Source organism: Scyliorhinus canicula, chromosome 8 (genome assembly GCF_902713615.1).
Source record: "Scyliorhinus canicula chromosome 8, sScyCan1.1, whole genome shotgun sequence".
Lineage (NCBI taxonomy): Eukaryota > Metazoa > Chordata > Chondrichthyes > Carcharhiniformes > Scyliorhinidae > Scyliorhinus > Scyliorhinus canicula.
This window is the reverse complement of record NC_052153.1, coordinates 72645520-72672330: the sequence shown is the minus strand read 5'-3', so window position 1 is coordinate 72672330 and position 26811 is coordinate 72645520. Positions and strand designations below refer to the sequence as shown.

At 49.3% G+C, this 26811-nt stretch overlaps 1 protein-coding gene across 1 annotated transcript in view; it reads right to left on the bottom strand.

Moving 5' to 3' along the window:
* The window catches only part of auh (AU RNA binding protein/enoyl-CoA hydratase), a 348073-nt gene extending 321889 nt beyond the window's left edge, over nt 1-26184 (bottom strand). The window contains exon 1 of the mRNA XM_038804728.1: nt 25912-26184. Coding sequence (XP_038660656.1) covers nt 25912-26161 — 250 coding nt within the window. The 5' untranslated portion in view covers nt 26162-26184. The remainder of the gene's footprint in view (nt 1-25911) is intronic.
* Nucleotides 26185-26811: the final 627 nt, after the last annotated feature.

Below are 26811 nucleotides of genomic sequence, written 5' to 3'. Positions count from 1 at the left end.
GAAGTCACAGCTGGCACATCTCAACTAGATTAGTAGTTTTGTTTAAAACAAATTAATGAGTCATGACCAGTGGTTTACCAGGAAATAGCCATCGCGTGACATCAACATTCCACAAATCATTTACTCTAGGTTCATGGGGTGTGCAGTCCTGGTATCACTCTTCTTTATTTTTCAGTAAGTTACGTTGTGCTCATCATTTATACCTGCGGCGCGATTCTACCAAAAAGGAACAAAGCCCCATAGCGAGCGCATTTAGCCTCGTGTTTCCCGGCGCTCGGAGTGCCAAGCTGCACATTGCTTTTCAACATGACTCACGTAGTACAAAGTGCCTCAATGGGAAACGTGCGGCTGAGGCTGCGTATCGCCCCGTTTTGTACACTGGGGAGCTCCGCTCGCCGGAACACCCCAGTGCATCCCGCTCTCCAAGGCCCCAAATCAATCCCCGACATCCCCTCCCCCCCACCCCACCCCAAACCAGCATGAACGACTATGTCCCCCCCCAACACCCACGCACGGCACCCCCGGCCCGATCGAGCATGCAGAAAATGCCAGCTTAACAGCTTGGCAGTGCCTACCTGGCACCCTGGCAGTGTCCCTGCCAACTGGCAGTGTCAACTGGGGACTTTGGAAGTGACAGGCTGCCACCCAGGTGGCACTGCCACGGTGGCACTGCCAGAGAGCCCGGGTGGGCACTGCCAAGGTAGTATGGGGTGGCACCAGCAGTGCCAAGGCACTACCCTGTCCAAAGGGCATGCAGCTGGGGGCCTCCGATCCCACGAGTGCCATTTTGTCCTGTCCCTGTTTGTGAGGACCAGTGCTGACCAGCGCTCGCCCAAGGTCTTTGAGGCGAAGGGGATGAATCCCAATGCCTTCAGGTACCTCGTGAATCTGAACATTCGAGTGAGGCTAGCTGTCTGACTCTAATATACAGATTTCCCGCACACAATGAGCGGGATTTACATTGCAACATCTTGCAATATCACATTGGATCTCGCCAGGCGTTGCGAGCCGGGTTTATCCCAGGAGCCTCCTGGCGTTTATCAGCCTTGCTGTGCTATGGCGAGTTATTTTTCCAGCACAGTGGATTGTGCCCCTGGTCTACTAATTATTAAGCCAATCATAATATGGTTAACTATTGCTGTTAACAACACTGAAATTATAATTATTTCATTTTGAAAGGTGGCATGTGTAATTTTATGCAGAGGCTCTCAAGATATAAATGGTAAAATCTAGCTCCTTTTTTAAGTCTTGCAGATATGGATTTTAATGAGATGAAACAATAATTGTGATATTATCACTTCTTCGCTATGTTTCAAGTAATGGGGATCATAATTCAGATATAGAAAGCTGCCAACAGTCTACAAATATATGGTGATTTCGACACAATAATAATAGAGGAAACAGACTGCAGGATATTAGAATCCTTTGCAATATCTTCAGATTCGCAAAGAACAGATCCATATATTTTAGTTCGACTATTTCAAGCTGAAACATACATAATCTGTTCTAGTTTCAACAGAAATCTATAGAAGCAAAAGTATTGTTTCTACTTATTACATCTGACATGTACTTCAGTGAATTAACTTCTTTCGGAAATTGGAAAGAAAATAAACTATTTTAATACATTCTCATGTTTTAGAATAAAGAACAAGAACAAAGACCAGTATATCACAGGAACAGGCCCTTCGGTCCTCCAAGCCTGTGCCGATCACGTGTCCTATCTAGACCAACCGCCTGTACCCTTCTATACCCCATCTGTTCATGTGTCTATCTGGATAAGGCTTAAAGGTCGCTAACGTATCTGCCTCAACCACGTCAGTTGGCCACCACTATGCTCGGTGTAAAAAACGTCTCCCGCACATCTCCACTGAACCTACCCCCCCTCACCTTGAACTTGTGCCCCCTTGTAATTGTCATTTCCACCCTGGGAAAAAGACTCCAACTGTTCACTCTATCTATACCCCTCATAATTTTATAAACCTCATACTCCATCTTTCTAGGGAGAACAATCCCAGTTTATTCAATCTCTCCTCGTAGCTCATACCCTCCACACCAGGCAGCATCCTGGTAAACCTTTTCTGTACTCTTTCCAAAGCCTCCACGTGCTTCTGGTTATATGTGACCAGAATTGGACACAGTATTCCAAATGTGGCCGAACCAATGTTCTATATAACTGTAACATAATTTGTGAACTTTTATACTCAGTGTCCCGTCCGATGAAGGCAAACATGCCATATGTTTTCTTTAACATCATTTCCATTTGTGCTGCCACTTTTAAGGACCTGCACGCCCAGATCTCTCTGGGTGTCTATGCTACTGATAGTTCTGCCATTTATTTTATGGCTCCCACCTGAATTGGATCTACCAAAATGCATCACCTTGCATTTGTCCGGGTTAATTTCCATCTGCCATTTCTCCACCCAATTTTGCAGCCCATCTATATCCTACTGTACTCTCTGACAATATTCATCACGATCCGCAATTCCTGCAACATCCGCAAATGCTTTACTAAAATCTATTTGGACAACATCCACAGCCCTTCCTCATCATCTCCTCAAAAAACTCAATGAACTTAGTGAGACCTGACTTCTCTTGTACAAAACCATGCTGCCTGTCGCTAATAAGACCATTCACTTCCAAATGTGCATATATCCTATCCCCGACAATCTTTTCCAACAATTTCACTATCACTGACGTCAAGCTCATAGACTTTACAGTGCAGGAGGTCATTCGGCCCATCGAGTCTGCACCGGCCCTTGGAAAGAGCACCCTACTTAAGCCCATGTCTCCACCCCTTCCTGGTAACCCAGTATCCCCACCTAACCTTTTTGGACATTAAGGGCAATTTAGCATGGCCAATCCACCTAACCTGCACATCTTTGCACTGTGGGACGAAACTCCGGAGCACCCAGAGGAAACCTACGCAGACAAGGGGAGAATGTGCAGACTCCACACACAGTGACCCAAGCCGACAATCGAACCTGGGACCCTGGAGCTGTGAAGCAACTGTTGTAACCACTGTGCTACCCTGCTGCCTATAATTACCCGGGTTATCCTTGCTACACTTTTTAAACAACGGGACAAAATTGGCTATATTCCAGTCCTCTGGGACCTCACTTGTGGCCATCGAAAGAAAGAATTCTGTTAGAGGCCCAGCGATTTCATCTCTTATCTCTTATCTGGCCCTGGAGACTTGTCTACCTTAATGCTTTTCAACAATTCTTCCCTCATAATAATGACTTGTTCTAAAGTGTTTACATATCCCTTTGAGACACCACCAATCAATGTGTCCCTCTCTTTTGTGAATACCGATGCAAAGTGCTCATTAAGGATCACACCTACTTCCTTTGGTTCTACGCTTAATTTCCTTCCTTTGCCCTTGAGTGGACCAATTCTTTCTCTAATTACCCTCTTGTTCCTAATAGTTAGAATACACAGGAGAAGTGATAGGTCAAACATTTTGGCAGTTGCATCTTGGCGTTGAATTTTAAAACTGTTTAAACACAGAAATAACTTTTTTTGAATAACTTATGAATGGCAGATTGACTGACACTCTCAACTTTCTCAAATCCTTAATAGCAGCCAAGTTCAAATCATAAAACGTTGTTGCATTAAATCCAACAACTTGCAGGATCCATGCACTCTGAATCAGCTTCAAGTACACAGAAAACCTCCAATGATGAAAATGCAAGTCTGCACTATGAGGCAATCCTTAGATTTTCCAACCGTGAGGGGCTGCTCTACCTGAAAGGGCAGAAAAACAATAGCAAATAGTGTGCAATTTCTGCTGCCACATGGTAACTTTGGTTCTCTCAAAGAAAGGGATTAGAACTGAGGGAAGTCTTCCTATGGCTTCTCCAAGCCATTTCACCACTTAGTTCTGATCTGTAAAGGTTTTGGGGAATGACAGAAATTTCCACCCAAACTGTACCTCCACCTATCTTGAAGATTACGATAATATGAAAAACTCACTAGATGTACATCTGTGCAAGACAAGGACCACTTAGTAAAGTGCTAATCAACTCACGATTGCAGTGAGTTCAACTCTTGGGTGGCAAGAAGGGTGAAATTCTTATTTTCCTTTTCTAATTAGTATTAAAAATCCTTGCATTTTTATAGCGCTTTTCACAACCACCAAATGTCTCAAAGCACTTATAATCAATGAAGTACTTTTGAGGTGTAAGCACTGTTGTAGGAAATGCAAACTCCCACAAAAAGCAATGAGATAACGACCGGAAAATTTGTGATGTTGATTGAGTAGTAAATATTGGCGAGAACAATGGCCATAACTCAAATAAAAGCAAAATACTACGGATGCTGGAAATCTGAAATAAAAACAGAAAATGCTGGATAAACTCATTAGGTCTAGCAGCAACTGTGGAGAGAGAAACATAGTTAACTCTGCTGCTCTTTACTTCCGGTGCCAGCCAAGGGGTAAGTGGTCGCACATTTGGTGGATTTGAAATGTATTTGAGGGCAAAAGGTACAGGACTGCCTGGGGAAGGTGATACTCCTCTGGTGTGGCTCATGCATGGATCAGCAGACGAGGAATGCCATGAGAAAGTGCAGTTGGAGCAGGAGTTTTTGTGGTGCTCCACAGGGTAAGATGGCAGAGGGCAAGGGGGGCATGCTGCCCGCCCAGTGGTCAAGAGCGTGAGTTCACGCATCTGAGAAGTCTGAAGGCAGACGTGGCTTTTTTTGCAAGAGACGCACCTGAAGTTGGGGGACTGGTGTTTCATTTGGGGCTGGATATGAAGGGGAGTGCCGGTGTTAGTTAATACGCGGGTTGCGTTTGAGGGGGGGGGGAAGAGTATTGTGATGGGATATATGATGCTTAGTGGAAAGTTGGAGGGGATGCCGGTGATTTTCTTAAACATCTCTGCCCCAAATTGGGAGCACTGCTCCTTCCTCAGGTGAATTCACCTGAGGAAGGAGCAGTGCTCCGAAAGCTAGTGTTTGAAACAAACCTCTTGGACTTTAACCTGGTGTTGTAAGACTTCTTACTGTGCTCACCCCAGTCCAACGCCGGCATCTCCACATCCAAATTGGGATGATGTGGATTTTATGAGGCGGGTGTTAGGGAGGATCCTAGGCTTGGACTTGCATCGGCTAATTATGGGGGAGGGGACTTTAACACGGTCTTAGATCCGAGCTTGGACTGGTCGAGTCCCAAGTCGTTGAGGGTGTCGGCATTGCAAAGGAGCTGAGGGGGTTTAATGGAGTGCATGGGGGTGTTGGACTCATGTAGGTTCGGGAGGCCAAGAGCAAAGGAGAGTTCTTACTTCTCCCATGTGCACCGAGTGTACTCCCGGATTGATTTTTTTGTGCTAGACAAGACGCTGTTGGCGTGGGTGGCCAACTCGGAGTATTTGGCGATTGTTGTTTCTTTTTTTTTAAATAATTTTTATTGAAGAGATTTTTTACATGAGAATATTTACCCCCCCTAACCATAGACTATTACACAATATTCCCTCTTAACAGATATCCCCCCCCGCCCGACCCCCCGCGCGCGCTGTCCCTCCCCCCCCTCCCCCCCCCCCAAAAAAAAAACAAACAAAGCAACAATTAACATCAAACATGAACTGCGAACAAATTTGTCCGCATTACAACCTTAAATAACCCACCGCACCCGTTGTTGCCACCCCCCCCCCCCCCCCCCCCCCCTCCCCCCCCCCCCCCCCCCCCGGGTTGCTGCTGCTGCGACCTCTGCACCCTATCTTTGAGCCAAAAAGTCGAGGAAGGGCTGCCACCGCCTGAAGAACCCTTGTACCGACCCTCTCAGGGCGAATTTGACCCTTTCCAACTGGATAAAGCTTGCCATGTCATTAATCCAAGTTTCCACGCTTGGAGGCCTCGCGTCCTTCCACTGTATCAGTATCCTTCTTCGCGCAACTAGGGACACAAAGGCCAGTATTCCGGCCTCTCTCGCCTCCTGTACCCCCGGCTCCACCCCAACCCCAAAGATCGCTAGCCCCCATCCTGGTTTGACCCTGGATCCCACCACCCTCGACACCGTCCTTGCCACCCCCTTCCAGAACTCCTCCAGTGCCGGACATGCCCAAAACATATGGACATGGTTCGCTGGACTTCCCGAACACCTGACACATCTGTCCTCACCCCCAAAGAACCGGCTCATCCTTGTCCCCGTCATATGGGCTCTATGTAGCACCTTAAATTGAATGAGGCTAAGCCTCGCACACGAGGAGGAAGAATTAACCCTCTCCAGGGCATCAGCCCATGTCCCATCCTCTATCTGCTCTCCCAGCTCCCCCTCCCACTTGTCTTTCAGCTCCTCTACTGATGCCTCCTCAGCCTCCTGCATCACTTTGTATATGTCCGATATCCTCCCCCCTCTGACCCAGACCCCCGATAGCACCCTATCGCTCGCCCCCCCTGCTGGGGAGCAAGGGGAACCCTTCCACCTGGCGGCTAGCAAATGCCTTCACCTGTAAATGTCGAAACACGTTTCCCGGGGGGAGCCCGAATTTCTCCTCCAGCTCTCTCAGGCTCGCAAACCTCCCATCTACAAACAGATCCTTCAGCTGCCTGATGCCCACCCTGTGCCAGCTCTGAAATCCCCCGTCCATGTTCCCCGGGGTGAATCTATGGTTCCCTCTTAACGGTGCCTCCATCAGACCTCCCACTTCCCCCCTGTGTCGCCTCCACTGCCCCCAGATCTTGAGGGTGGCCGCCACCACCGGGCTCGTGGTGTACCTCGTGGGAGGGAGCGGCCATGGCGCCGTTACTAGGGCCCCCAGGCTTATATTGCCACAGGACGCCCTCTCCATTCGTTTCCAAGCTGCCCCCTCCCCTTCCATCATCCACTTACGCACCATCGACACATTAGCCGCCCAGTAATACCCCGAAAGGTTGGGTAATGCCAGCCCCCCACTCTCCCTACTCCGCTCCAAGAAGACCCTCCTCACCCTTGGGGTGCCATGCGCCCACACGTAGCTCATGATGCTGCTCGTCACCTTTTTGAAGAAGGCCCTAGGGAGGAAGATGGGCAAGCACTGAAATAAAAACAAAAACCTTGGGAGGACCGTCATTTTAACGGACTGCACTCTACCCGCCAGCGACAGCGGCACCATGTCCCACCTTTTAAATTCCTCCTCCATCTGTTCCACCAGCCTAGTGAAGTTCAACTTGTGGAGAGTCCCCCAGTTCCTAGCCACCTGCACCCCTAAATATCTAAAACTCTTTCCTGCTCTCTTCAACGGGAGTCTCCCGATTCCCTCTTCCTGGTCCCCTGGGTGTATCACAAATACCTCACTCTTACCCAAGTTTAGCTTGTACCCCGAAAAGTCCCCAAATTCTGCTAGCAGTTCCATCACCTCCGGCATTCCCCCTTCTGGGTCTGCCACATATAGCAGCAGGTCGTCCGCGTATAGCGATACCCGGTGCTCCTCCCCGCCCCTTGTCAGCCCTCTCCACCCCCCTGAGCCCCTCAGTGCCATCGCCAACGGTTCAATTGCCAGTGCGAAGAGCAGGGGGGACAAGGGGCACCCCTGTCTGGTCCCCCGGTGGAGCCCAAAATACTCCGATCTCCGACCATTCGTCACTACACTTGCCGTCGGGGCCGAATAGAGCAGCTTCACCCATTTAATAAATCCCTCCCCAAATCCAAACCGTTCCAGCGTCTCCCACAGGTACTTCCACTCCACCCTATCAAATGCTTTCTCCGCGTCCAATGCCACCACTATCTCCGCCTCCCCCTCCACTGCCGGCATCATGATGACGTTTAGCAGTCTCCGCACGTTCGTATTAAGCTGCCGCCCTTTCACAAAACCCGTCTGGTCCTCGTGTATCACCCCTGGCACACAATCCTCTATCCTGGTAGCCAGGATCTTTGCCAGCAGCTTGGCGTCCACATTTAGGAGCGAGATAGGCCTATATGACCCACACTGCACGGGGTCCTTGTCCCGCTTCAAGATCAGAGGGATCAGTGCCTGCGACATTGTCGGGGGCAGAGCCCCCCCCTCCCATGCCTCGTTGAAGGCTCGCACCAGCACAGGGCCCACCAGATCCGCATATTTTTTGTAAAATTCCACCGGGAACCCGTCTGGCCCCGGCGCCTTCCCCGACTGCATATGCCCAATCCCCTTGACTAGCTCCTCTAACCCTATCTGCACCCCCAGCCCCTCTACCAGCTCCTCTTGGACCTTGGGGAACCTCAGTTTGTTCAAGAAGCCCTCCATCCCCCCTCCCCTCGTCGGCGGCTCTGACCGATACAGCTCCTTATAGAAGTCTCTGAAAACCCCATTTACTTCTGGCCCCTTCTGCACTATGTTCCCACCCCTCTCCCTCACTCCCCCAATTTCTCTAGCCGCATCCCGCTTGCGGAGCTGATGCGCCAACATCCTACTCGCCTTCTCCCCATACTCATAAATCGCGCCCTGCGCCCTTCTCCACTGTGCCTCCGCCTTTCTGGTGGTCAACAGGTCAAACTTAGCCTGCAAACTACGCCGTTCCCCCAGCAGCCCCTCCTCTGGTGCCTCCGCATATTTCCTATCCACGTCCAGAAGCTCCCCCACCAGCCTCTCCCTCTCCTGTCTCTCCCTCCTTTCCCTATGTGCCCGTATGGCGATCAGCTCCCCCCGGATCACCGCCTTCAGGGCCTCCCATACCATCCCCACCTGCACCTCCCCCATGTCATTAATGTCCAGATATCTCTCAATGCTCTTCCGGACCCTCTTACACACCTCCTCATCCGCCAGCAACCCCACATCCAGACGCCACAGCGGACGCTGGTCTCGCACCTCTCCCATTTCCAAATCTACCCAGTGTGGCGCGTGGTCTGAGACCGCTATGGCCGAGTACTCCACTTCCCGTACTTTCGGGATCAGTCCCCTGCTCAATACAAAAAAGTCAATTCTAGAATAGACTCTGTGGACATGGGAGAAAAAGGAATACTCCCTCGCCCTCGGCCTCCCAAACCTCCAGGGGTCCACCCCTCCCATCTGCTCCATAAACCCCTTTAACACTTCTGCCGCTGCCGGCCTCCTACTCGTCCTTGAACTCGATCTGTCCAACACGGGGTCCAGCACTGTGTTGAAGTCCCCCCCCATGATCAGGCCCCCTGCCTCCAGGTCCGGAATGAGGCCCAGTAGGCGCCTCATGAAGCCAGCGTCGTCCCAGTTCGGGGCATACACGTTAACCATCACCACTTTCTCCCCCTGCAGCCTACCCTTCACCATGACATATCTACCCTCTTTATCCGCCACCACCTCCGCCGCCACGAACGACACCCTCTTCCCTACCAGGATCGCCACCCCTCGGTTCTTTACGTCCAGTCCTGAGTGGAACACTTGTCCCACCCACCCCCTTCTCAGGCGGACCTGGTCCGCCACCTTCAAATGGGTCTCTTGTAGCATTGCTACATCCGCCTTCAGCCCCTTCAAATGCGAGATTACTCTCGTTCTCTTGACCGGCCCATTCAGCCCCCTCACATTCCAAGTTATCAGCCGGGTCGAAGGGCAGCCCGCCCCTTTCCCCCGCCGACTAGCCATATCCTGTCACCTGCTCGCCCGAGTCAGCCCTCCCTTTCTGACCCGCTCCCCATGGCGATGGCGCCCCCCCCCCCCCCCACCCCTCCAGTCCTCAACTTCTCCTCCCTGGCCTTTTCAGCAGCAACCCGGTGGCCCCCCCTTCCCCCCTCCCCCTCCCCCCCCCCACCCCCCTCCCCCTCCCCCCCCCACCCCCCCCCCCCCCCAACCCCCCCCCCCAACCCCCAACCCCCCTCCCCCCCCAGGCTAGGACCCTTCCTAGCCGCGACGCACCCTCCATAGTACTTCCGTGAGTCAGCTGGTTTACGCTGACCCGGCTGCCCTGCCACACTCCGGCTCCTCCCGGCATGGGGGACGTCCCCCCCCTTACCACCCCTCCTTGACCCCGCTCCAGCGCGGGAAAGGGAACCATTGCTGACCACGCCCCTTACTCCCACCCCCCTCCCTCCTCTGCCCCGTGCGCGGGAAACCAGAGGAAAGCCCGCGCTTTCGCCCTGCCCCTCCCCGCCCCTCCATCTTCAGTTCCACCCCCGTTCCCGATCTCCCACCGATAAATACAAAACAACCAAAAACCCCACAAGAAACACATACCCCCGGCACTCCCCCCCCACCCCACCATAACATTATAAATAACAGGAAAAAGAGAGAAAAAACTGGTATATAAAACAAAAAGGGTCCAAAAATACGGCCAAGTGAAAATCCAACCAACAGAAAGCCACGTGTCCAGCTTAAAGTACCAGAGCGGCAACGACCGCCAAGTATCCCCTGGTTCTAGTTCGAGTCCAGCTTTTCTTCCTGGACAAAGGCCCACGCCTCCTCCGGGGACTCGAAATAGTGGTGCTGGTCCTTGTAGGTCACCCACAAGCGCGCTGGCTGCAGCATCCCGAATCTAATTCTCCTGGCATGCAGCACCGCCTTCGTCCGGTTGAACCGGGCCCGCCGCTTTGCCACCTCCGCACTCCAGTCCTGAAAGATCCTCACCGTCGAGTTCTCCCATTTGCTGCTCCTCTCTCTCTTGGCCCACCTCAGCACCCTCTCCCGGTCACTGAATCGCTGGAACCGAACCAGCACCGCCCTCGGGGGTTCGTTTGCTCTTGGCTTCCTGGCCATTACTCTGTAGGCCTCCTCCAATTCCAGGGGCGAAGGGACAGCCCCTGCCCCCATCAGTGAGCCCAGCATTTCTGCCACATACCCCTGAAGGTCCGACCCCTCCAGCCCTTCTGCCAGGCCCAGGATCCTCAGGTTTTTCCGCCTCATGCGGGTATCCATCTCCTCCAATCGGTTTTGCCATCTCAGGTGGAGTGCCTCGTGCACCTCCACCTTTCCCACGAGGACCGTGGCCTCCTCCTCCCTCACAGTCATCTCCTGCTGCAGCTCCCGAATTGACGCCTCTTGGGTCGCCTGTGCCCCCATCAGCCTGGTGGTCGTCGCGTTCATCGACTCCAGCAGCTCCACTTTCAGCTCCGTGAAGAAGCGCAGGAGAGCGGCCTGCTGCTCCGCCGCCCATGTCCTCCAGTCCTCGGGTGCGCCGCCGGCCGCCATTTTGGATTTCTTCCCCCGCTTTTTTCGGGGAGCTGCTGCCGCTTTTTTTTCTGCCCCACTTCGGGTGACGACCATAAATTTGACGGGGTTCTCCTCTGGGAACCTTCCCCCACCGGGAATTGCCGTTCCAGCGCCGTTAGGGGCCCTCCAATCGGCCCGAAAACACCTTCCTAACAGGAGCAGCCAAACGTGCGACTTAGCTGGTCATAGCCGCAACCGGAAGTCCGATTGTTGTTTCTGACCACACGTCATACTAGGTGGATTTACGGGGCACCCAGCACCTCCAGTGGAAGCTGAATGTGGGGTTGTTGGTGGATGAGGAGGTGTGCGAGCAGGCTGCCCTTCGAGGGTAAGTGGAGCTAAATGACACAGGGGAGGTGACGGCCGCCACACTGTGGGAGGCACTCAAAGTGGTAGTTAGGGGGGTCCATGAAGGGCTGTATATGAGAATGGGGAGAAGGCACGTAGGATGCTGACCCATCAGTTCAGAAAGCAAGAGGCGGCATGGAAGATTGACTGGAACATTGAGAGAGTTAGGGATGATAAGGGCAAAGTGGTGATGCACCCAGAGGGGGTGAATGGGGTGTTCAAGGCATTTTATAAAAGGCTCTATGAGTCAAAGCCCATAGACAGGGAGGACGGGATGTGACGGTTCCTGGATTGGTTAGAGTTTCCCAAAGTAGAGAAGGCGTTGGTCCAAGGACTGGGGCCCCAATTAGACTGAAGGAGATGACGGAGGGTATAGGGACGATGCAGGCTGGGAAGGCCCCGGGACCAGACGGGTTCCTAGCAGAATTCTATAAAAAGTTTGGGCGAACCAGCAAACACTGCTGGCAAAGTTGTACAACGAAGCAAGAGGGGGGAATTTCCTCCTACATGGTCTCAGGTTTCTATCTCCCTGATTTTAAAGAAGGAGAAGGACCCAGAGCAATGCAGATCATACCACCCAATATTATTAAATATGGATGTCAAGTTATTGGCGAAGGTGATGGCCTCGCAAATTGAGAACTGAGTCCGGGGGTGATAGACGAAGATCAAACGGGTTTTGTGAAGGGGAGGCAGTTGTCATCAAATGTGAAGGGGCTACTCAATGTTATCATGATGCTTCAGAAGGGCAGGAGGGAGGTAATGGTGGTGATGAATGCGGAGAAGGAATTTGATTGGGTGGAGTGGGCGTACTTGTTGTAGGTGCTCGGCGGTTCAGTTTCGGGCAGGGGTTTGTAGATTGGGTTCAGCTGTTGCATAAAGCGCTGGTTGTGAGAGTGCAGACGAACCAAGTGAGTTCAGGATACTTCGGGTTGCATCATGAGATGATGTGGATATGCCGAAGTTGGACTGGGGTGAGCACAGTAAAGTCTTACAACACCATGTTAAAGTCCAACAGGTTTGTTTCAAATCACTGGCTTTCGGAGCACTGCTCCTTCCTCAGGTGAATCTGAGGAAGTGAATCATTCAGCTGAGGAAGGAGCAGTGCTCTGAAAGCTAGTGATTTGAACAAATCTGTTGGACTTCAACCTGGTGTTGTAAGGCTTTGTGGGATGACGTAGGGTTCCCGCTCTCCCTGTTGCTCTTTGCCTTGGCGATAGAGCCGCTGGCAATAGCGCTTAGGGCGTAGATGGACTGGGGAGGGATTGAGCGGGGGGATCGAGCACAGCATCTCATTGCATGCGGATGACCTGCTACTGTATACTTTTGACTCGGTGGGCAGTATCGGAGGTATCAAGGGGATCCAGGGTGTTTGGCCAGTTCTTGGGATACAAATTGAATATGGGAAAAGTGAGGTTCCCAATTGAGACTGGAGGGCAGGAAAGGAGACTAAGGGAGTTGCCATATAGGGTTGGTGGGGGTGAGCTTTCGATATTTGGGTAATGTGGTTTTTTTGCAGGAGACTCATTTGCGGGTTAGAGGCCAGACAAGGCTGCAGAAAGGGTGGGTGGGGCAAGTCTTTCATTCGGGCTTCGCTGGTAGGGCCCGGGTTACAGTAATATTTAATAAAAGGGGCCAGTTCTCTGCCGCTAAGATCTTGGCCGACCCGAATGGCAAACACGTTATTGTCTGTGGCTCTCTGGTAGGCACTTCAGTGGTTCTGGTAAGTATCTATGCTTCAATCTGGAACAATATGAATTTCATTAATAATCTGCTGGCCTCCCTCCGATTTGGATTTGCATGAGCTTATATTGGGTGGGGACTTAAAAATTGTGTTCTGCATCGGTCTAAACTGAAATCTCTGGCTCCATCAGGGGTGGCCAGAGTTTTATTGATTTTCATGGAACAGATGGGGGAGGGGGGGGGTAGATCCTTGGCGCCTTTTCCCCCCAGGTGATAAAGATTTTGAATTTTTCTCACATGTGCAGCACATGTGCATCACGTATACTCACGGATCGATTGTTTTGTAGTGGATAGGTGCCTCCTCCCTTTTATGGTGGTGGCTGCTTACTCAGCAGTTATGATTTCGGACCATGAACCGCACTTTGTTGATTTGGCATGAGAGTCAGGTCCCTCCCAGTGTCTGCCATCAGTACTCACTTGCCCAAACCCCGGAGTTGTTGGCAAGTTGGAAAAAGCTGCAGACACAATTTGTGCTACTGACAGAGCAGTTGGTCAGCTGCGCCGCTTGAGGGGTATGTTTTATCACCTCTTAGCTCACCATCTAAGCAACAGGCAGCTTCCCGGGAGATTATACAGGTACATAACTTGAGCGGCAGCTTGATTTCCGCCCTTCCTCAGGTCAATGCCAATCATTCTATCGGGCTCCCTATAGATCGGAGCCTCCGGCTGAGGAATGGGTCCTGACTCCTCATTGGGGCCCAGAGGAAATTATGAAATGCATTGGGTTGATGCGGATTGGTAAAGCCCCTGGTCCGGGTGGCTTCCCCATTAAAATTTATAAGAGGTTTGCGGAGCAGTTGGTACCGTTAATTCTCGATCTGTATAATGATTCCTTATCCCCGGGTTCATTGCCCTCGACCATCACACAGGCCTCCATCTCCTTGATTTTCAGGAAAGACAAAAACCCAACAAAGTGTGGGTTGTATTGACCTAGTTCACTTTTAAATGTGGATTTTAAGTTACTTGCCAAAGTGTTGGCGCTGCGGCTGGATCCCTGCCTCCCAGAGGTGATCTTAGATGATCAGGCAGGCTTCGTTAAGAGGTTCAGCAACTGTCGGCAAATGTATATTGCCTGCTAAACATTGTCCCTTTCCCTTCTTCGGAACCGGAGGTGATTGTTTCCCTATATGCCAAAAAGGCATTTATAAGGTGGAGTGGGAACACCTGCTTGAGATTCTTGTGAGATTTGGATTCGGACACAAGTTTACCTCTTGGATTCAGCAACTCTATAGGGCCCCACTGCTAGTATTCGTACGAATGCTCTGAACTCTGGCTATTACCCATTGAATAGGGGCTTGACAATAGAATCACTTGCGATAGCGCTGAGGTCCTCTGCTAAGTGGAGGGGGAAAAATCGGGGAGGGGTGGAACATCATGCTTCCTTTTATGCAGAAGACCTACTTCTCTATATTATGGACCCAGTACCCTCTATGGACAAGATAATGAAGCTGCTTAAGAGTTTTGGCTACTTCTCTGGGTACAAGTTGAACTTGGACAAGAGTGAAATGTTTCCCATTTAATCCCCCAGGGAGAAGAGCCCAACTGGGGACACTACATTTTCATCTTGCCAAGACTAGCTTTTGTTATCTGGGGGTCTGGGAGGCCGTAATTGGGCCCTGCTTCACTAATGAAATTATACTTGTCTGGTTGCTAATGTCAAGTCAGACTTACATAAGTGTGATAATCTCCCCTGTCTTTGGCAGGCAGGGTTCAGACTATTAAAATGAACGTACTCCTGAGATTATTGTTTCATTTTCAATGTCCCCTCGTTACATCCCCACCCCAAGTCGTTTTTTGTCAAAGTTAATAAATGAATGTCCTTTATTTGAGTGGGTAAGACTCCAAGGATCCGTGGGGCTTTGCTCTAAAGAGATAGTCAGTCAGGGGATTGGCTGTACCCAATTTATGGCTTTACTATTGGGCAGCCAATATTCAGAAGAAATTGTTGTGGTTCAGTGATCCTGGTTCCATATGGGGACAAATGGAGGCAAGCTCCTGCATGGTTTCTAGCCTTGGTGCAGTAGTACCGCATTGTTGCCTTTCTCTCCGGTAAGATTTTCCCAGAATCCAGTGGTGGTGTCAACCCTGAGAATCTGGAGACAATTCAGGCAGCGTTTTAAGCTCTGTTCCACGTCTGCACTAGTCCTCATCTACAGTAACCATTTTTTCTGCCAGTGGGTTTGGACTCGACATTTAAATCATGGGAGGGGAAGGTTTTGGAGAGGTTTAGAGGCCTGTTTGTGGAGGAGAGGCTTGCCAGTTTTAAGGTGCTGACAGAGAAATTCCAACTGCCTGGTTCCAGTCTTTTCAGATACTTTCAAATTGGGGATTTTTCGCACAAGTCTTTTAACATAAGAACTAGGAGCAGGAGTAAGCCATCTGGCCCCTTGAGCCTGCTCCACCATTCAATAAGATCATGACTGATCTTTTTGTGAACTCCCTCCTTTCCTTTGGCACCACCCTCTTCCCTGTTGAAGACAAGTGGGGGGACTATTTTGGGCATATACGGCCATATCCTCTCAGCGAAGTCAGCTCCATTGAGTGAGACAAGGGTGAAATGGAGGGGTAAGTTGGGTCCCATTGTAGATGATGAGGTATGGAGTGAGGCCCTTCATAGGGTCAACTCCATGTCTTCATGTGCTCAGCTAAGTCTGTTCCAATTCAAGGTGGTACACAGGACGCATCTGACAAAAGTGAGGACAAGCAGATTTTTCTCTGGGGTGGAGAACTGGTGCGAGCATTGTTTTCTGGGGGCCAGCTAACCACACTCATATGTCCTGGTCTTGTCCCAAGCTGGTAAGCTTTTGGGCCTGTTTCTTCAACACAATGTCAGAGATACTCAATGTTGATTTGGATCCATGTCCGCTGGTGGCCATTTTTGAGGTATCAGACTCGCCGGGGGTGAAGGCAGATGTCCTCGCCTTCGCCTCGTTAATAGTCCGGAGACGAGTTCTGCTTGAGTGGAGGTCTCCTACTCCACCAGTTGCCTAGGCTTGGTTGGATGACCTTGTGTCTTTCTTACATTTGGAGAAGGTTAAGTACACCATTGGCGAGTCAGTGGAAGGGTTCTACCTAAAATGGCAGCCATTAATTTCCTTTTATAAGGATCTAGTCAGCATTAGCTGTTAGAGGGTTTAGTCTAGGTTTTGGGGGTTAAATTAATATGTTCTTTTGCCTATTAGTCTTGCTGTTAGATAGAGTAATTAATTGGTTTGTATGATTCTGTTTATTATGTTTTTTAAAATAAACATAGTTTTTAAAAGACATTTAAAAAGAAAGACTTTCTCATGGTAAATCAGATTAGCTTAATAAAGACAGGATTAACGGACCATGTAATGTGAAATGTTTTATTCTGCTGTTAAATTAGAGATCTGTCCCTTTCAGGCCACAAACACAGCTTCTGTCAATCAAACCTTACTTGTTGTTTAGTCAGTAATTTAGTCTATGCAGATTTCAAAGTGCTGATCAATGTTTAAGGATCCAGCTGCCAGGTTTTCTCCTTTGTCTAAAAAACACACTGCATTTTATCTATAATCATTTATAATATCTGGTTTCTGAGGTTTGAGCCATGACAGACACATATTTTTATATACAAGGAGATAGTCTGCTGCATTCCTTTTTTGTTTAATACATAGACATAGACATAGAACAGTACAGCACAGAACAGGCCCTTCGGCCCTCGATGTTGTGCCGAGCAATGATCACCCTACTTAAACCCACGTAACCCGTATACCCGTAACCCAACAATCCCCCCATTAACCTTACACTACGGGCAATTTAGCATGGCCAATCCACCTAACCCGCACATCTTTGGACTGTGGGAGGAAACCGGAGCACCCGGAGGAAACCCACGCACACACGGGGAGGACGTGCAGACTCCACACAGACAGTGACCCAACCGGGAATCGAACCTGGGACCCTGGAGCTGTGAAGCATTGATGCTAACCACCATGCTACCGTGAGGCCCCGACAGGAACTTTATACCATGTAAAATGTCCTTTTAAGACAACAAAGTATAATTGCTGTTAAATAAAAGTGAGTTCCCAAAACTGTAACTTAAAAGACAGCAGAAACTTTGGCACCAACATTCTGCATTCCCAGAGACCTTTGTGCTTTTCTTTGATACGTGAGCCATAAATTTGAATGGCACAAGGTGACATAAGTCTGATGGACAGAAAATGTCTACCAGAAGTATTGTTTTTTTACATTATTGATTGATCTCCAATCGCATTGTTCAGAGGACACATGTTGTATAAAGAAATGAAACCATTATGGCTCTATTTTCAATAGAGGAGCCAATATGTTATGTGGGAGAAAGGTGCTAATTTCTAAAAATGTAGAAGGAAGTGTGAGAGCACTAAAGGTAGCTGAGAAATTGGGTATTTGTTAGGCAGTTTCTGAAACTAAGAAAAGTAACTTGAGTTTGATGTTTGGGTTAGTAGGTATACAAAAATGTAATGAGTTACAAAGGTTTGGGAAAAGCAGTATGTTGGCAAGGAGATAGAGAATTTGCAATTATTGGAGTACAGAGTATTTGGTAAAGAGACATAGGATTCAGAGTGGTGACCAGGACCAATGAATACTTGAAGTTGGAATAATTGGTATTAGAGGAAAATAGTAGGCATGAAAGTACTGAGGGAATCAGTATTGGGAAATTGAGCAAAGCATGTGGAAGATTAGTAGCAGGCAGTGGGAATGTGAATAATTAGGAGCTAATCAGTGGGATTTGGGCCAGAAAACAATGGCAGGCCTGAGCACTGCGCCGCATTCATAACTCTGACGTTTCAACATTGAAATTGCCACTCTAAGTGCGACATGATGTGCAGAAGGCCAACTGAAGAAACAAGGCAGTGGGTACACCTTGTTCACCTTCTGAAACATCCTTTCAGAAGAGTCTCCACAGGGTGGGTTGCGCCATCAAAATGAGCTTGGCTGACATTCCAGAGACTCCTCCATTGGGATATGTAAGTGCCTCATGGCTGCCTGGCTCACCCTAATGAGGAATCAACATACCACTGTCATCAGTCCTTATGCTCCTACACATGACATAACAGGCGAAAACAAGGAGGGAATCTACATCAACCGTGAGCAATTTCTAGTCCAAGTCCCAGCAGATGAGAAACTGATTCTCCTCGGAGATTCCAACACCAGAGTCAGGGCGGACACAAATCTCTGGAAGGGTGTGATAGATAGGCAGGGAGGAGTAGGGAAAGCAAATTACAGCACAGTCCTCATCCTGTTGAAATAACTAGAACATGACCTTACCATGACCCAAAACCCTGTTCTACCTGTGAGACAAGCACAAGACCTCATGGAAACATCCACTGTCCAAAAGCTGGAACCTGCAAAACTACATCATAATTTGAGCAAGGGATCGTAGAGATGTGCACATCATCTGGACTATGACAGGTACTAACAACCGCTGGATCGATCACCACCTTGTCCGATCTACCATCACCATCAGCCTGACCCACAAAACATCAGAGGTAGCATAAGCAACGCCACGAGAAAATTAATATCAAAGACCTCAAAGATCTCACCGTGGTGGTCCTTTCTCAGTCAGCACCTCACTGCCAACCTCTCAACCTGCAGCCACCAGGAGCTACAGTGTGCTCATAGTGCCTGAATAAATATAAAGTCCATAATAAGGTCCAGCATCTGCGGAGAAGTCTTTGGTCTCACAACCAGGAAACATTGCAACTGGTTTGACTAAAATACAAAAGATATACAGGACCTGATAAGAGTATAAGTGCACAGCTTGAATTGACTAGAAATTTCACCACTGCTCAAGAAAAAAGCAGCAGTCCTTATAGATGGCTGATGGCAGCAATACAGCATAAAATCTGCAATATATAAATGGTGGGTAGAAAGAGCACTTAAGATCTGAACAGCTTGCAGATACCAACAACATGTGCAATACCTTTGAACTGAGCAAGACTTAAAAGCCATTCAATGGTTGAAAACACAAGGCCTCTGGAGCAGATGGAACTCCTGCTGAAATTCGGAAACTCTGAGGTGAGAAACTCTTGGCACGGCAGCAAACCTCATTTCCCTTATCTCAGGAAAGGCCTATATGCAAAGGGATCTCAGGGGACACTCAGGAAGGAAGACAAGCCCTATTACGGTAACTACAAAGGAATTCCCCTGCTGTCTGCCACAATGAAGATCATTGCACGGTCCTCCTCAACAGCCTCCTCCCAGTGGTCGAGAAACTCCTTCTGGAGTTGCAGTGCAATTTTTGCCCATTGAAAGGAACCATAGATAGGAAGCTGGATTCTCCAACCCACTGCCGGATCAGAGAATCCCCGGAAGGAGGAGCGGCGTGAGTCCCGCCCCGCCGCTACGGTGGGACCTGGCTGGTAGGCCAGCTGGTGCGGCCTCGGGGGGGGGGGGGGGGGGGGGGGGGGACACGGTGGCTTGGCCCACAATCGGCGCCCACTGATCTGTGAGCGGGCCTGTGCCGTGGGGGCACTCCTTCCTTCCGCGCCGGCCTCTGGAGGGCTCCGCCATGGCCATGCGGAGAAGACACCCCCCTGCGCATGCGCAAGAATACACCGGCCGGTCTGTGCAGGCGCGGAACCACGCCGGCAGTTCTGCGCATTCGCTAACTCGCACCAGCCCTTCGGTGCCGGTTGGCGCGATGCCAACCCCTCTGGCGCCGGCCTAGGTACGGAGGATTGCGCAACTTCCGGTTGTCCTGACGCCGGAGTGGTTCCCGCCAGTTTTGTACGCCGGCGTCGGGCCATTGGGAGATTTGAGAGAATCCCGCCCATGATCTTGAGATCCAAGAAAAATGCAAGAATCAGCCACCGATCACTGTTCTTGGCCTGTTTCAACCTCACAAATGCCTTTGACTGTCAACCATGAAAATGTATGGAGTATCCAACTCAAATTTGGCTGCCATCAGAAATTTGTCATCATTCTCTGTCTGCATGCAATCCATGATCCTCACAACGGCGTCACCACATATTCTGTGCACTGAGGTCGAACATAATTGTGTCATTCCACCAACTCTCTTCTCCATTTTCCTCACTGCAGTACTCTACCTCACCTCCAACAAATTATCCACAGGCACGGAGATAATCTACAGACAAGATGGAAACTGTTCAACCTACACTATCTTCAAACCAAAACTACTCCAACCTCAATCACTGAGCTTCAATAAGCATGCAATGCTTGGATGCGTGCTCACTCAGAAACTGAGTTCTGGTCACTGTCAACTCCCTCTCAGAAGCATATGAGAAAATGGGACTTTCAGTAAACAAGTAGAAAACTACGGTCCTCTTCCAACATGCTCTCACAGCAAAACACCTCTTCCCGTTGATTAAGATCACAGGCAAAATCTTGGAAATCATGGACTATTTTGTGTATCTCGGGAGCCCCCTCTCGCTGAAAGTATAATTAGATGATGAAAATCATCATTGCCTTCAATGTGCCAACTCAGCCTTTAGCTAACTGCGAAAAAGTGTATTTGAGGACCAGGGTCTCAAACAAGAGATGAAGATCACGGTTTACTGGGCGGGAGTTATCCCCGTGCTCCGATATGTTTCAGAGACTTGAACAATCTCCAGCAAGCACCTCAAAGCACTGGAGAAGTATTATCAGCAATGCCTTTGTAAGATCCTCCAAATCTGGTGGCAAAAAAGATGGTCTAAAAGCAACATCCTCTCCCAAGCCAACTTGTTCACTATCAAGGCACTAATCACTCAAAACCAGTTTTGCTGGGCAAGACATGTGGTATGCCTGACAACAGGCACCCAAAGCAACAACTCCACTCAGAACTTGGTCACACCAGGAGACTCCCAGGACAGTGGAAGTGCTTTAATGATAAGCTCAAAGCACCACTGGAGAGGTCAAACTTTCCTTCCAAATCACTGGAATCCCTCGTTTGTGACCCATTAAAATAGAGAAAGCTCATCCTGGGAAGCACCAAACACATCAAGAAACTTGTCGGGAATGTGTAGAGATTAAATAGAACATCGGGGAGAGTGCACAAACCTCCAAGCAACCCATCTACCCAATCATTCAAGCACCATCACTCCCACATGCAACAGAGTCTGCAGATATTTCACATTGTATTTATCAGCCATCTCAGAAACCATTGAACAAGCAAGTCATCCTCAATCCCAAGGGACTGCCTGAGAAGCAAGTAAAGTGTATTTAAGCAAAACTTATTTATAGATCATTTGGGGTATTTATTTAGAATAGGTTTCCAAATCTGAATAGTATACTCTTCCAAAACCCCGTTTATGTGAGCAACCATTGTTGAGAAATTTTTGACAGAAACAAGTACATTTTTTGAGGAAATGACCAGGTGTGTAGATAAGGATAGTGCAGTTGATGTCATTTTTATAGATTTCAGCAAAGCCTTTGACAAAGTCCGCACATGGGATCCAGGGTAACATGGCAAGTTGAATCCAAAATTGGTTTAGTGATAGGAGACAGCGGGTGATAGTAGAAGTCGGTTTGTGTGACTAGAGGCCAGTGTCCAGTGGCATATTACAGGGATCATTGTTGGGTCCTTGATTGTTTCTGATATATATAAGTGATATCAAAGAAAATGCGGGTGGGGAATGATAAGTAAGTTTGCAAATGACACAAAGGTTGGCTGGGTGGTTTACAGTGAAGAAGATCTGAGGTGATAAGAGGATATAGAAGGATTGATCAGATGGGCAGATCATTGGCAGATGTAATCTAACCCTGTAAAGTGTGAGGTAATGCACACTTTGGAAGGAGTATCACGACAAGGGTGTACTTAATGAATGGCAGAACACCAGGAAGCTCAGAGGAACAGAGGATTTTGGGGTGCTTGTTCACAGATCCCGAGGCAGCAGGACAGGTTAACAGGGTAGTTAAATCGAGTTCTGTACTACATAGCGACTGCTAATATACCCTCTAGTTAGTCAGATGAGGTTGACTGTGTTTTTCAAACTTTTTTTCCCAGGACCGACTTTTGCTGACCTTCAGGACCCACTTGATGGCCGGCACAGACATGATGGGCAGTATGTTTCACAGTAACTTCATTGCAGTGTTAATGCAGGCCTACTTGTGACAATAATGAGTATTGTTATTATTATTATTCAATGTAGCCCCATGGAATCTTTTGCATCCACATGAGAGGCAGAGCCTCCATTTAACATGGTATCTGGAAAACAGCATTTCTAACAAAATAGCACCACTGCAGTACTGCACTGGGATGTCAGCCCAGATGTGGAGATGAACCCACAATAGGTAGTCTGTCTAATGTAGATACAAACATAGTATCCACTGAGCCACGACTAACACAGGAAAGACTATAGAAATTTAGGCTTAATAGCCCTTAATCTTAAATATAATCTTGCAAGAGAAGATAAAGTATGCTAATAAATAGCTTGGAAAGATGAATCCAGAACATTACTGTAAATTAAACTGATAATAAGACAAAGTGATACAGGTTTGAACTCGAAAAGGTTGCTTTTAGGATTGAGATCAATTTTTTCACTTCCGATGCAAGATTATTTGGGGGGAGGGGGGGGGGGGGGAGGGGAGGAGGAGGGAGGGGAGAGAGAGAGACAGAGAGAGAGAGAGAGAGAGCGCAGGCAAAGGTAGCGAGTTTCCGTAAAGTTCCGAGGATTTTCTTTCGGTAGCTGTTATGCAAGAGTTTGAGTGTAATTGCTCTGTGCCAGTTTTGCTGCGGGTGAGGATTAACACCCAGACCCAGAAAGAAAGAAGATAGTTTTCTCCAAACCATATTGTTCCTCACACATTTTGAATATATGTGTAATCCCCCCAATTTGGTGTTTGGCTTCCCAAATTCTCCTTCCACCGAGAAGGCCGAGAGAGAGTGTGTATATGTGGAGGACTTGTAGGGTCTGTACTGGCTTCTCTACAGAAATGGGGACTGAGTCTCTTGGTGGTTGATCCGGAAAAACTACTCAATTTAAAGTTTGTTGTTTGAAAGACTTCAGTTCAGTCCAGTGAAGAATCGGATTGATTGGTGATGATCAGTTGTCCCCTTATTCGGCTTCAGTCTTGTCCGTGTGATGCTTCCAAATTATAGTTAACTGCCTGGCTTGCTGTTGGGATGTCTGTCAGCTGGCCAGTCCACTTTGCATCTCACCCCTGGGTCATTCATTCTCTTGTATTTCCCACACAAAAGCCATTTTCGTGACACTCTTTCTGTTTGCCATTTTGCTGATCTTACCCAGTAGTTGGGATATTTATGTTAATTCCAGGGTGCACCGCGACCCTTTTCACACCTACTCATGACCCACCCGAGGGTCACGACCCCTACTTTGAAAAAGCCTGGCAGACAGGACACTTGCTTTTATCTGTTGTGGCATATATTATAAAAGCAGGAAGGTTATGTTGGAGCAGTACAGAACTTTTGTTAGGATACAGCTGGACTACTGTGTTCAGTTCTGGCCACCGCACTATAGGAAGGATAATAATAATCTTTATTAGTGTCACAAGTAGGCTTACATTAACACTGCAATAAAGTACTGTGATATTCCACTAGACGCCACACTACAGCGCCTCTTTGGGTACACTGAGGGAGGAAACCGACGCAGACACGGGGAGAACATGCAGACTCCGCACAGTGACCCAAGCCGGGAATCAAACCGGGTCCCTGGAGCTAGGAAGCAACTGTGCTATGTGATTGCACCAGAGAGGGTGCAGAGGTGATTCTCCAGGACGTTTCCTGGGATGGAACATTTTAGCTGTGAAGAGAGCTCGGGTTGTTTTCTCTGGAGCAGAGAAGGTTGAGAGGGGACCTGATTGAGATTTATAAGATTATGAGGGACCTGATTGAGGTGTATACGATTATGAGGGATAACGACAGGATGGATAGAAAGCAGCTGTTCCCCTTAGTTGAAGGGTTAATAACAAGAGGGCATAATTTTAAGGCGAAAGGGGGTTAAGAGAAGATTTGAGGAACATTAATTTCACCCAGAGGGTGGTGGGACTCACTCTGGAATACACTACCTGGGGGTAGCTGAGGCAGGAAATCTCACAATCTTTAAAAAGTACTTGGATGAGCACTTGAAATGTCACAACATTCAAAGCTAAGGGCCAAGTGCTGGGAAGTGGGAGTGTCTATCGATTAGAGTACGTTTTTTTGGTCGCTGCAGGCTAAATGGGCTGAAGCAGGGGTGGGCAAACTACGGCCCGCGGGCCGCATGCGGCCCGGCAAAGGTCTTTATGCGGCCCACCAAGATCAAGTCATCAAAAAAAAAAAATTTTTTTTTAATTTTTTTTTAATACTTTTTTTTAAAAATAAGGTTAATGGGGGGGGGGGGCTGTTGGGTTACTGGTATAGGGTGGATACATTGACTTGAGTAGGGTGATCATTGCTCAGCACAACATCGAGGGCCGAAGGGCCTGTTCTGTGCTGTACTGTTCTATGTTCTATATGAGGCGCCCAGAATCATAACCGGGTAAAGCGCCATTTTTGAAAAGTAGAGAAAAAGAGGGCTAAAGGCAGGATGCCGCCGGGGGAAGCGCTGAGGTATATGCCGCACGCTAATTGGTTACAACCGGGACTATTAATTAATATACTATGCGGCCCTTTAAAATTGTGAATTTCTGAATGTGGCCCTTGCACGGAAAAGTTTGCCCACCCCTGGGCTGAAGAGTCTCTTCTTGGACTGTATGATTCTATGAAAAATACATGTTTTTCACGTGTCCGTTTCAGACTCGATGAGTTATTACAACATATAACTTTCCACTTTGATTTGATCATATTTTATATTTATCGAATCAAACATGCAACATTCATGAAACAATCCTTTCACTATAGCAACTGGATTATCTCCAGAAGCTGTGTTTACTTTAAACCTTCCTGGATGGCAATAAAAATTGCTATCCCTTATTTCCTCCAATAAAGGAACTGAATGTAATAGTTGAACACCTGCTAAAGACAAAAAGTTGGAGAATTCCTCATTGCGTTTTTTTTAATGGTACAAAACATCCTGATTACTTTCACGGCCCTATTTTCAAAATCTTACTTTAAGGCCAGATATTGTTGGGTGATTTTGTTCCACTCCGATCGAGTATCATTTTTGAGTGGAATGCAGGTGAATATGAAAATATAGAATTGGGAGAATTTGCCCAATTGAGATTAGTGAATAATTAGAGAATTGCAAACTGAACCAAGGTAGAAACGGCGGCAAATTTTCCCCGCAGATATAAACGTGTTTTGTGAAGTCTGTGCCCACGTGTCCTGACCTCGAACTGAAAATAGCGCCAGGCCCTTTCTCAGCAGGAACATCGCTCCTGGTCGGACACCGCCCCCTCCGCCCCTGCCCCGCCCCCTCCGCCCGCCCCTCCCCTACCCCTACCCCTCTGCCCGCCCCTCCCCTACCCCTCTGCCCGCCCCTCCCCTACCCCTCTGCCCGCCCCTCCCCTACCCCTCTGCCCGCCCCTCCCCTACCCCTCTGCCCGCCCCTCCCCTACCCCTCTGCCCGCCCCTGCCCCGCCCCCTCCGCCCGCCCCTGCCCCGCCCCCTCCGCCCGCCCCTGCCCCGCCCCCTCCGCCCGCCCCTGCCCCGCCCCCTCCGCCCGCCCCTGCCCCGCCCCCTCCGCCCCTGCCCCGCCCCGCCCCCTCCGCCCCTGCCCCGCCCCGCCCCCTCCGCCCCTGCCCCGCCCCCTCCGCCCCTGCCCCGCCCCCTCCCCCCCTGCCCCGCCCCGCCCCCTCCGCCCCTGCCCCGCCCCCTCCGCCCCTGCCCCGCCCCCTCCGCCCCTGCCCCGCCCCTGCCTAGGACCCCGTCTGTTACCTGTAGACTCCGCCTCCAAATACTGGACCCGCAGCTCCGCCCCAGCTCCAGCTGACCACTCCGTGGCGCTTTCACTGAAGCCTTTCGCTCCAGGCGGCGCGCCAGCTTTCACAGTGCGGCTCCTAAATGCAGAGCGCGGGAGCCCGGCTCCAAACGAGCGGATCACCGAACAGGGAGTCAGCAGGGCTCCGACCCCTGGCTGCAAGAGACACGGCATTGAGAAAACTCTCAACGCCGCCATAGTAACCATGAACTCTGACCTGGCTGCGTCATGGGGAAACCTGCCCCGCCTCCCGGGGTCCCGCCTCGCGCTGAGGGAAAGACGGCTGCAGCGTGGCGCTGGTCACGCTGCATTCATATCTGGGAAGTCAGTGCCTGACACACATCATTACAACTGCTTTTAGCTGTTTCCGCATTGCTATAGGACACATTTAGATGGTTTCATAATTCACTGGTCCATTGTTTCATTAAAGTTAGCCGTCGCATACTTCAATGATGTATTGTTACATCAATACATTCTCGGAATTGTAAAGAACCCCCTCGGACAGTGATTCACATTGAATGGATACAGTGAATATTACATGTCTCACAATTGTATGGAAACATCTCAGAATGCAGCTTGATCCAAGTAGACAATTTGCACCATTTGTAATCACCATTTTGAGTGTATTGAAACAACCCAGAGCGCAACATGGTGTTTGGAACAAACCTGAATATTATCAGTTCATAAAATATAGGCGCCGAATTAGGCAATTTGCCCCATCGAATCTGCGTCATTCGATCATGGCTCATCTCATCCTGGCCTTAACTCCACCATCTTGCTTGTTCTCCATCACCCTTCAACCCATCAACAATTAAAAATATGCGGCTGTCCGCTCTGGTAAGCATAGATGCTGAGTT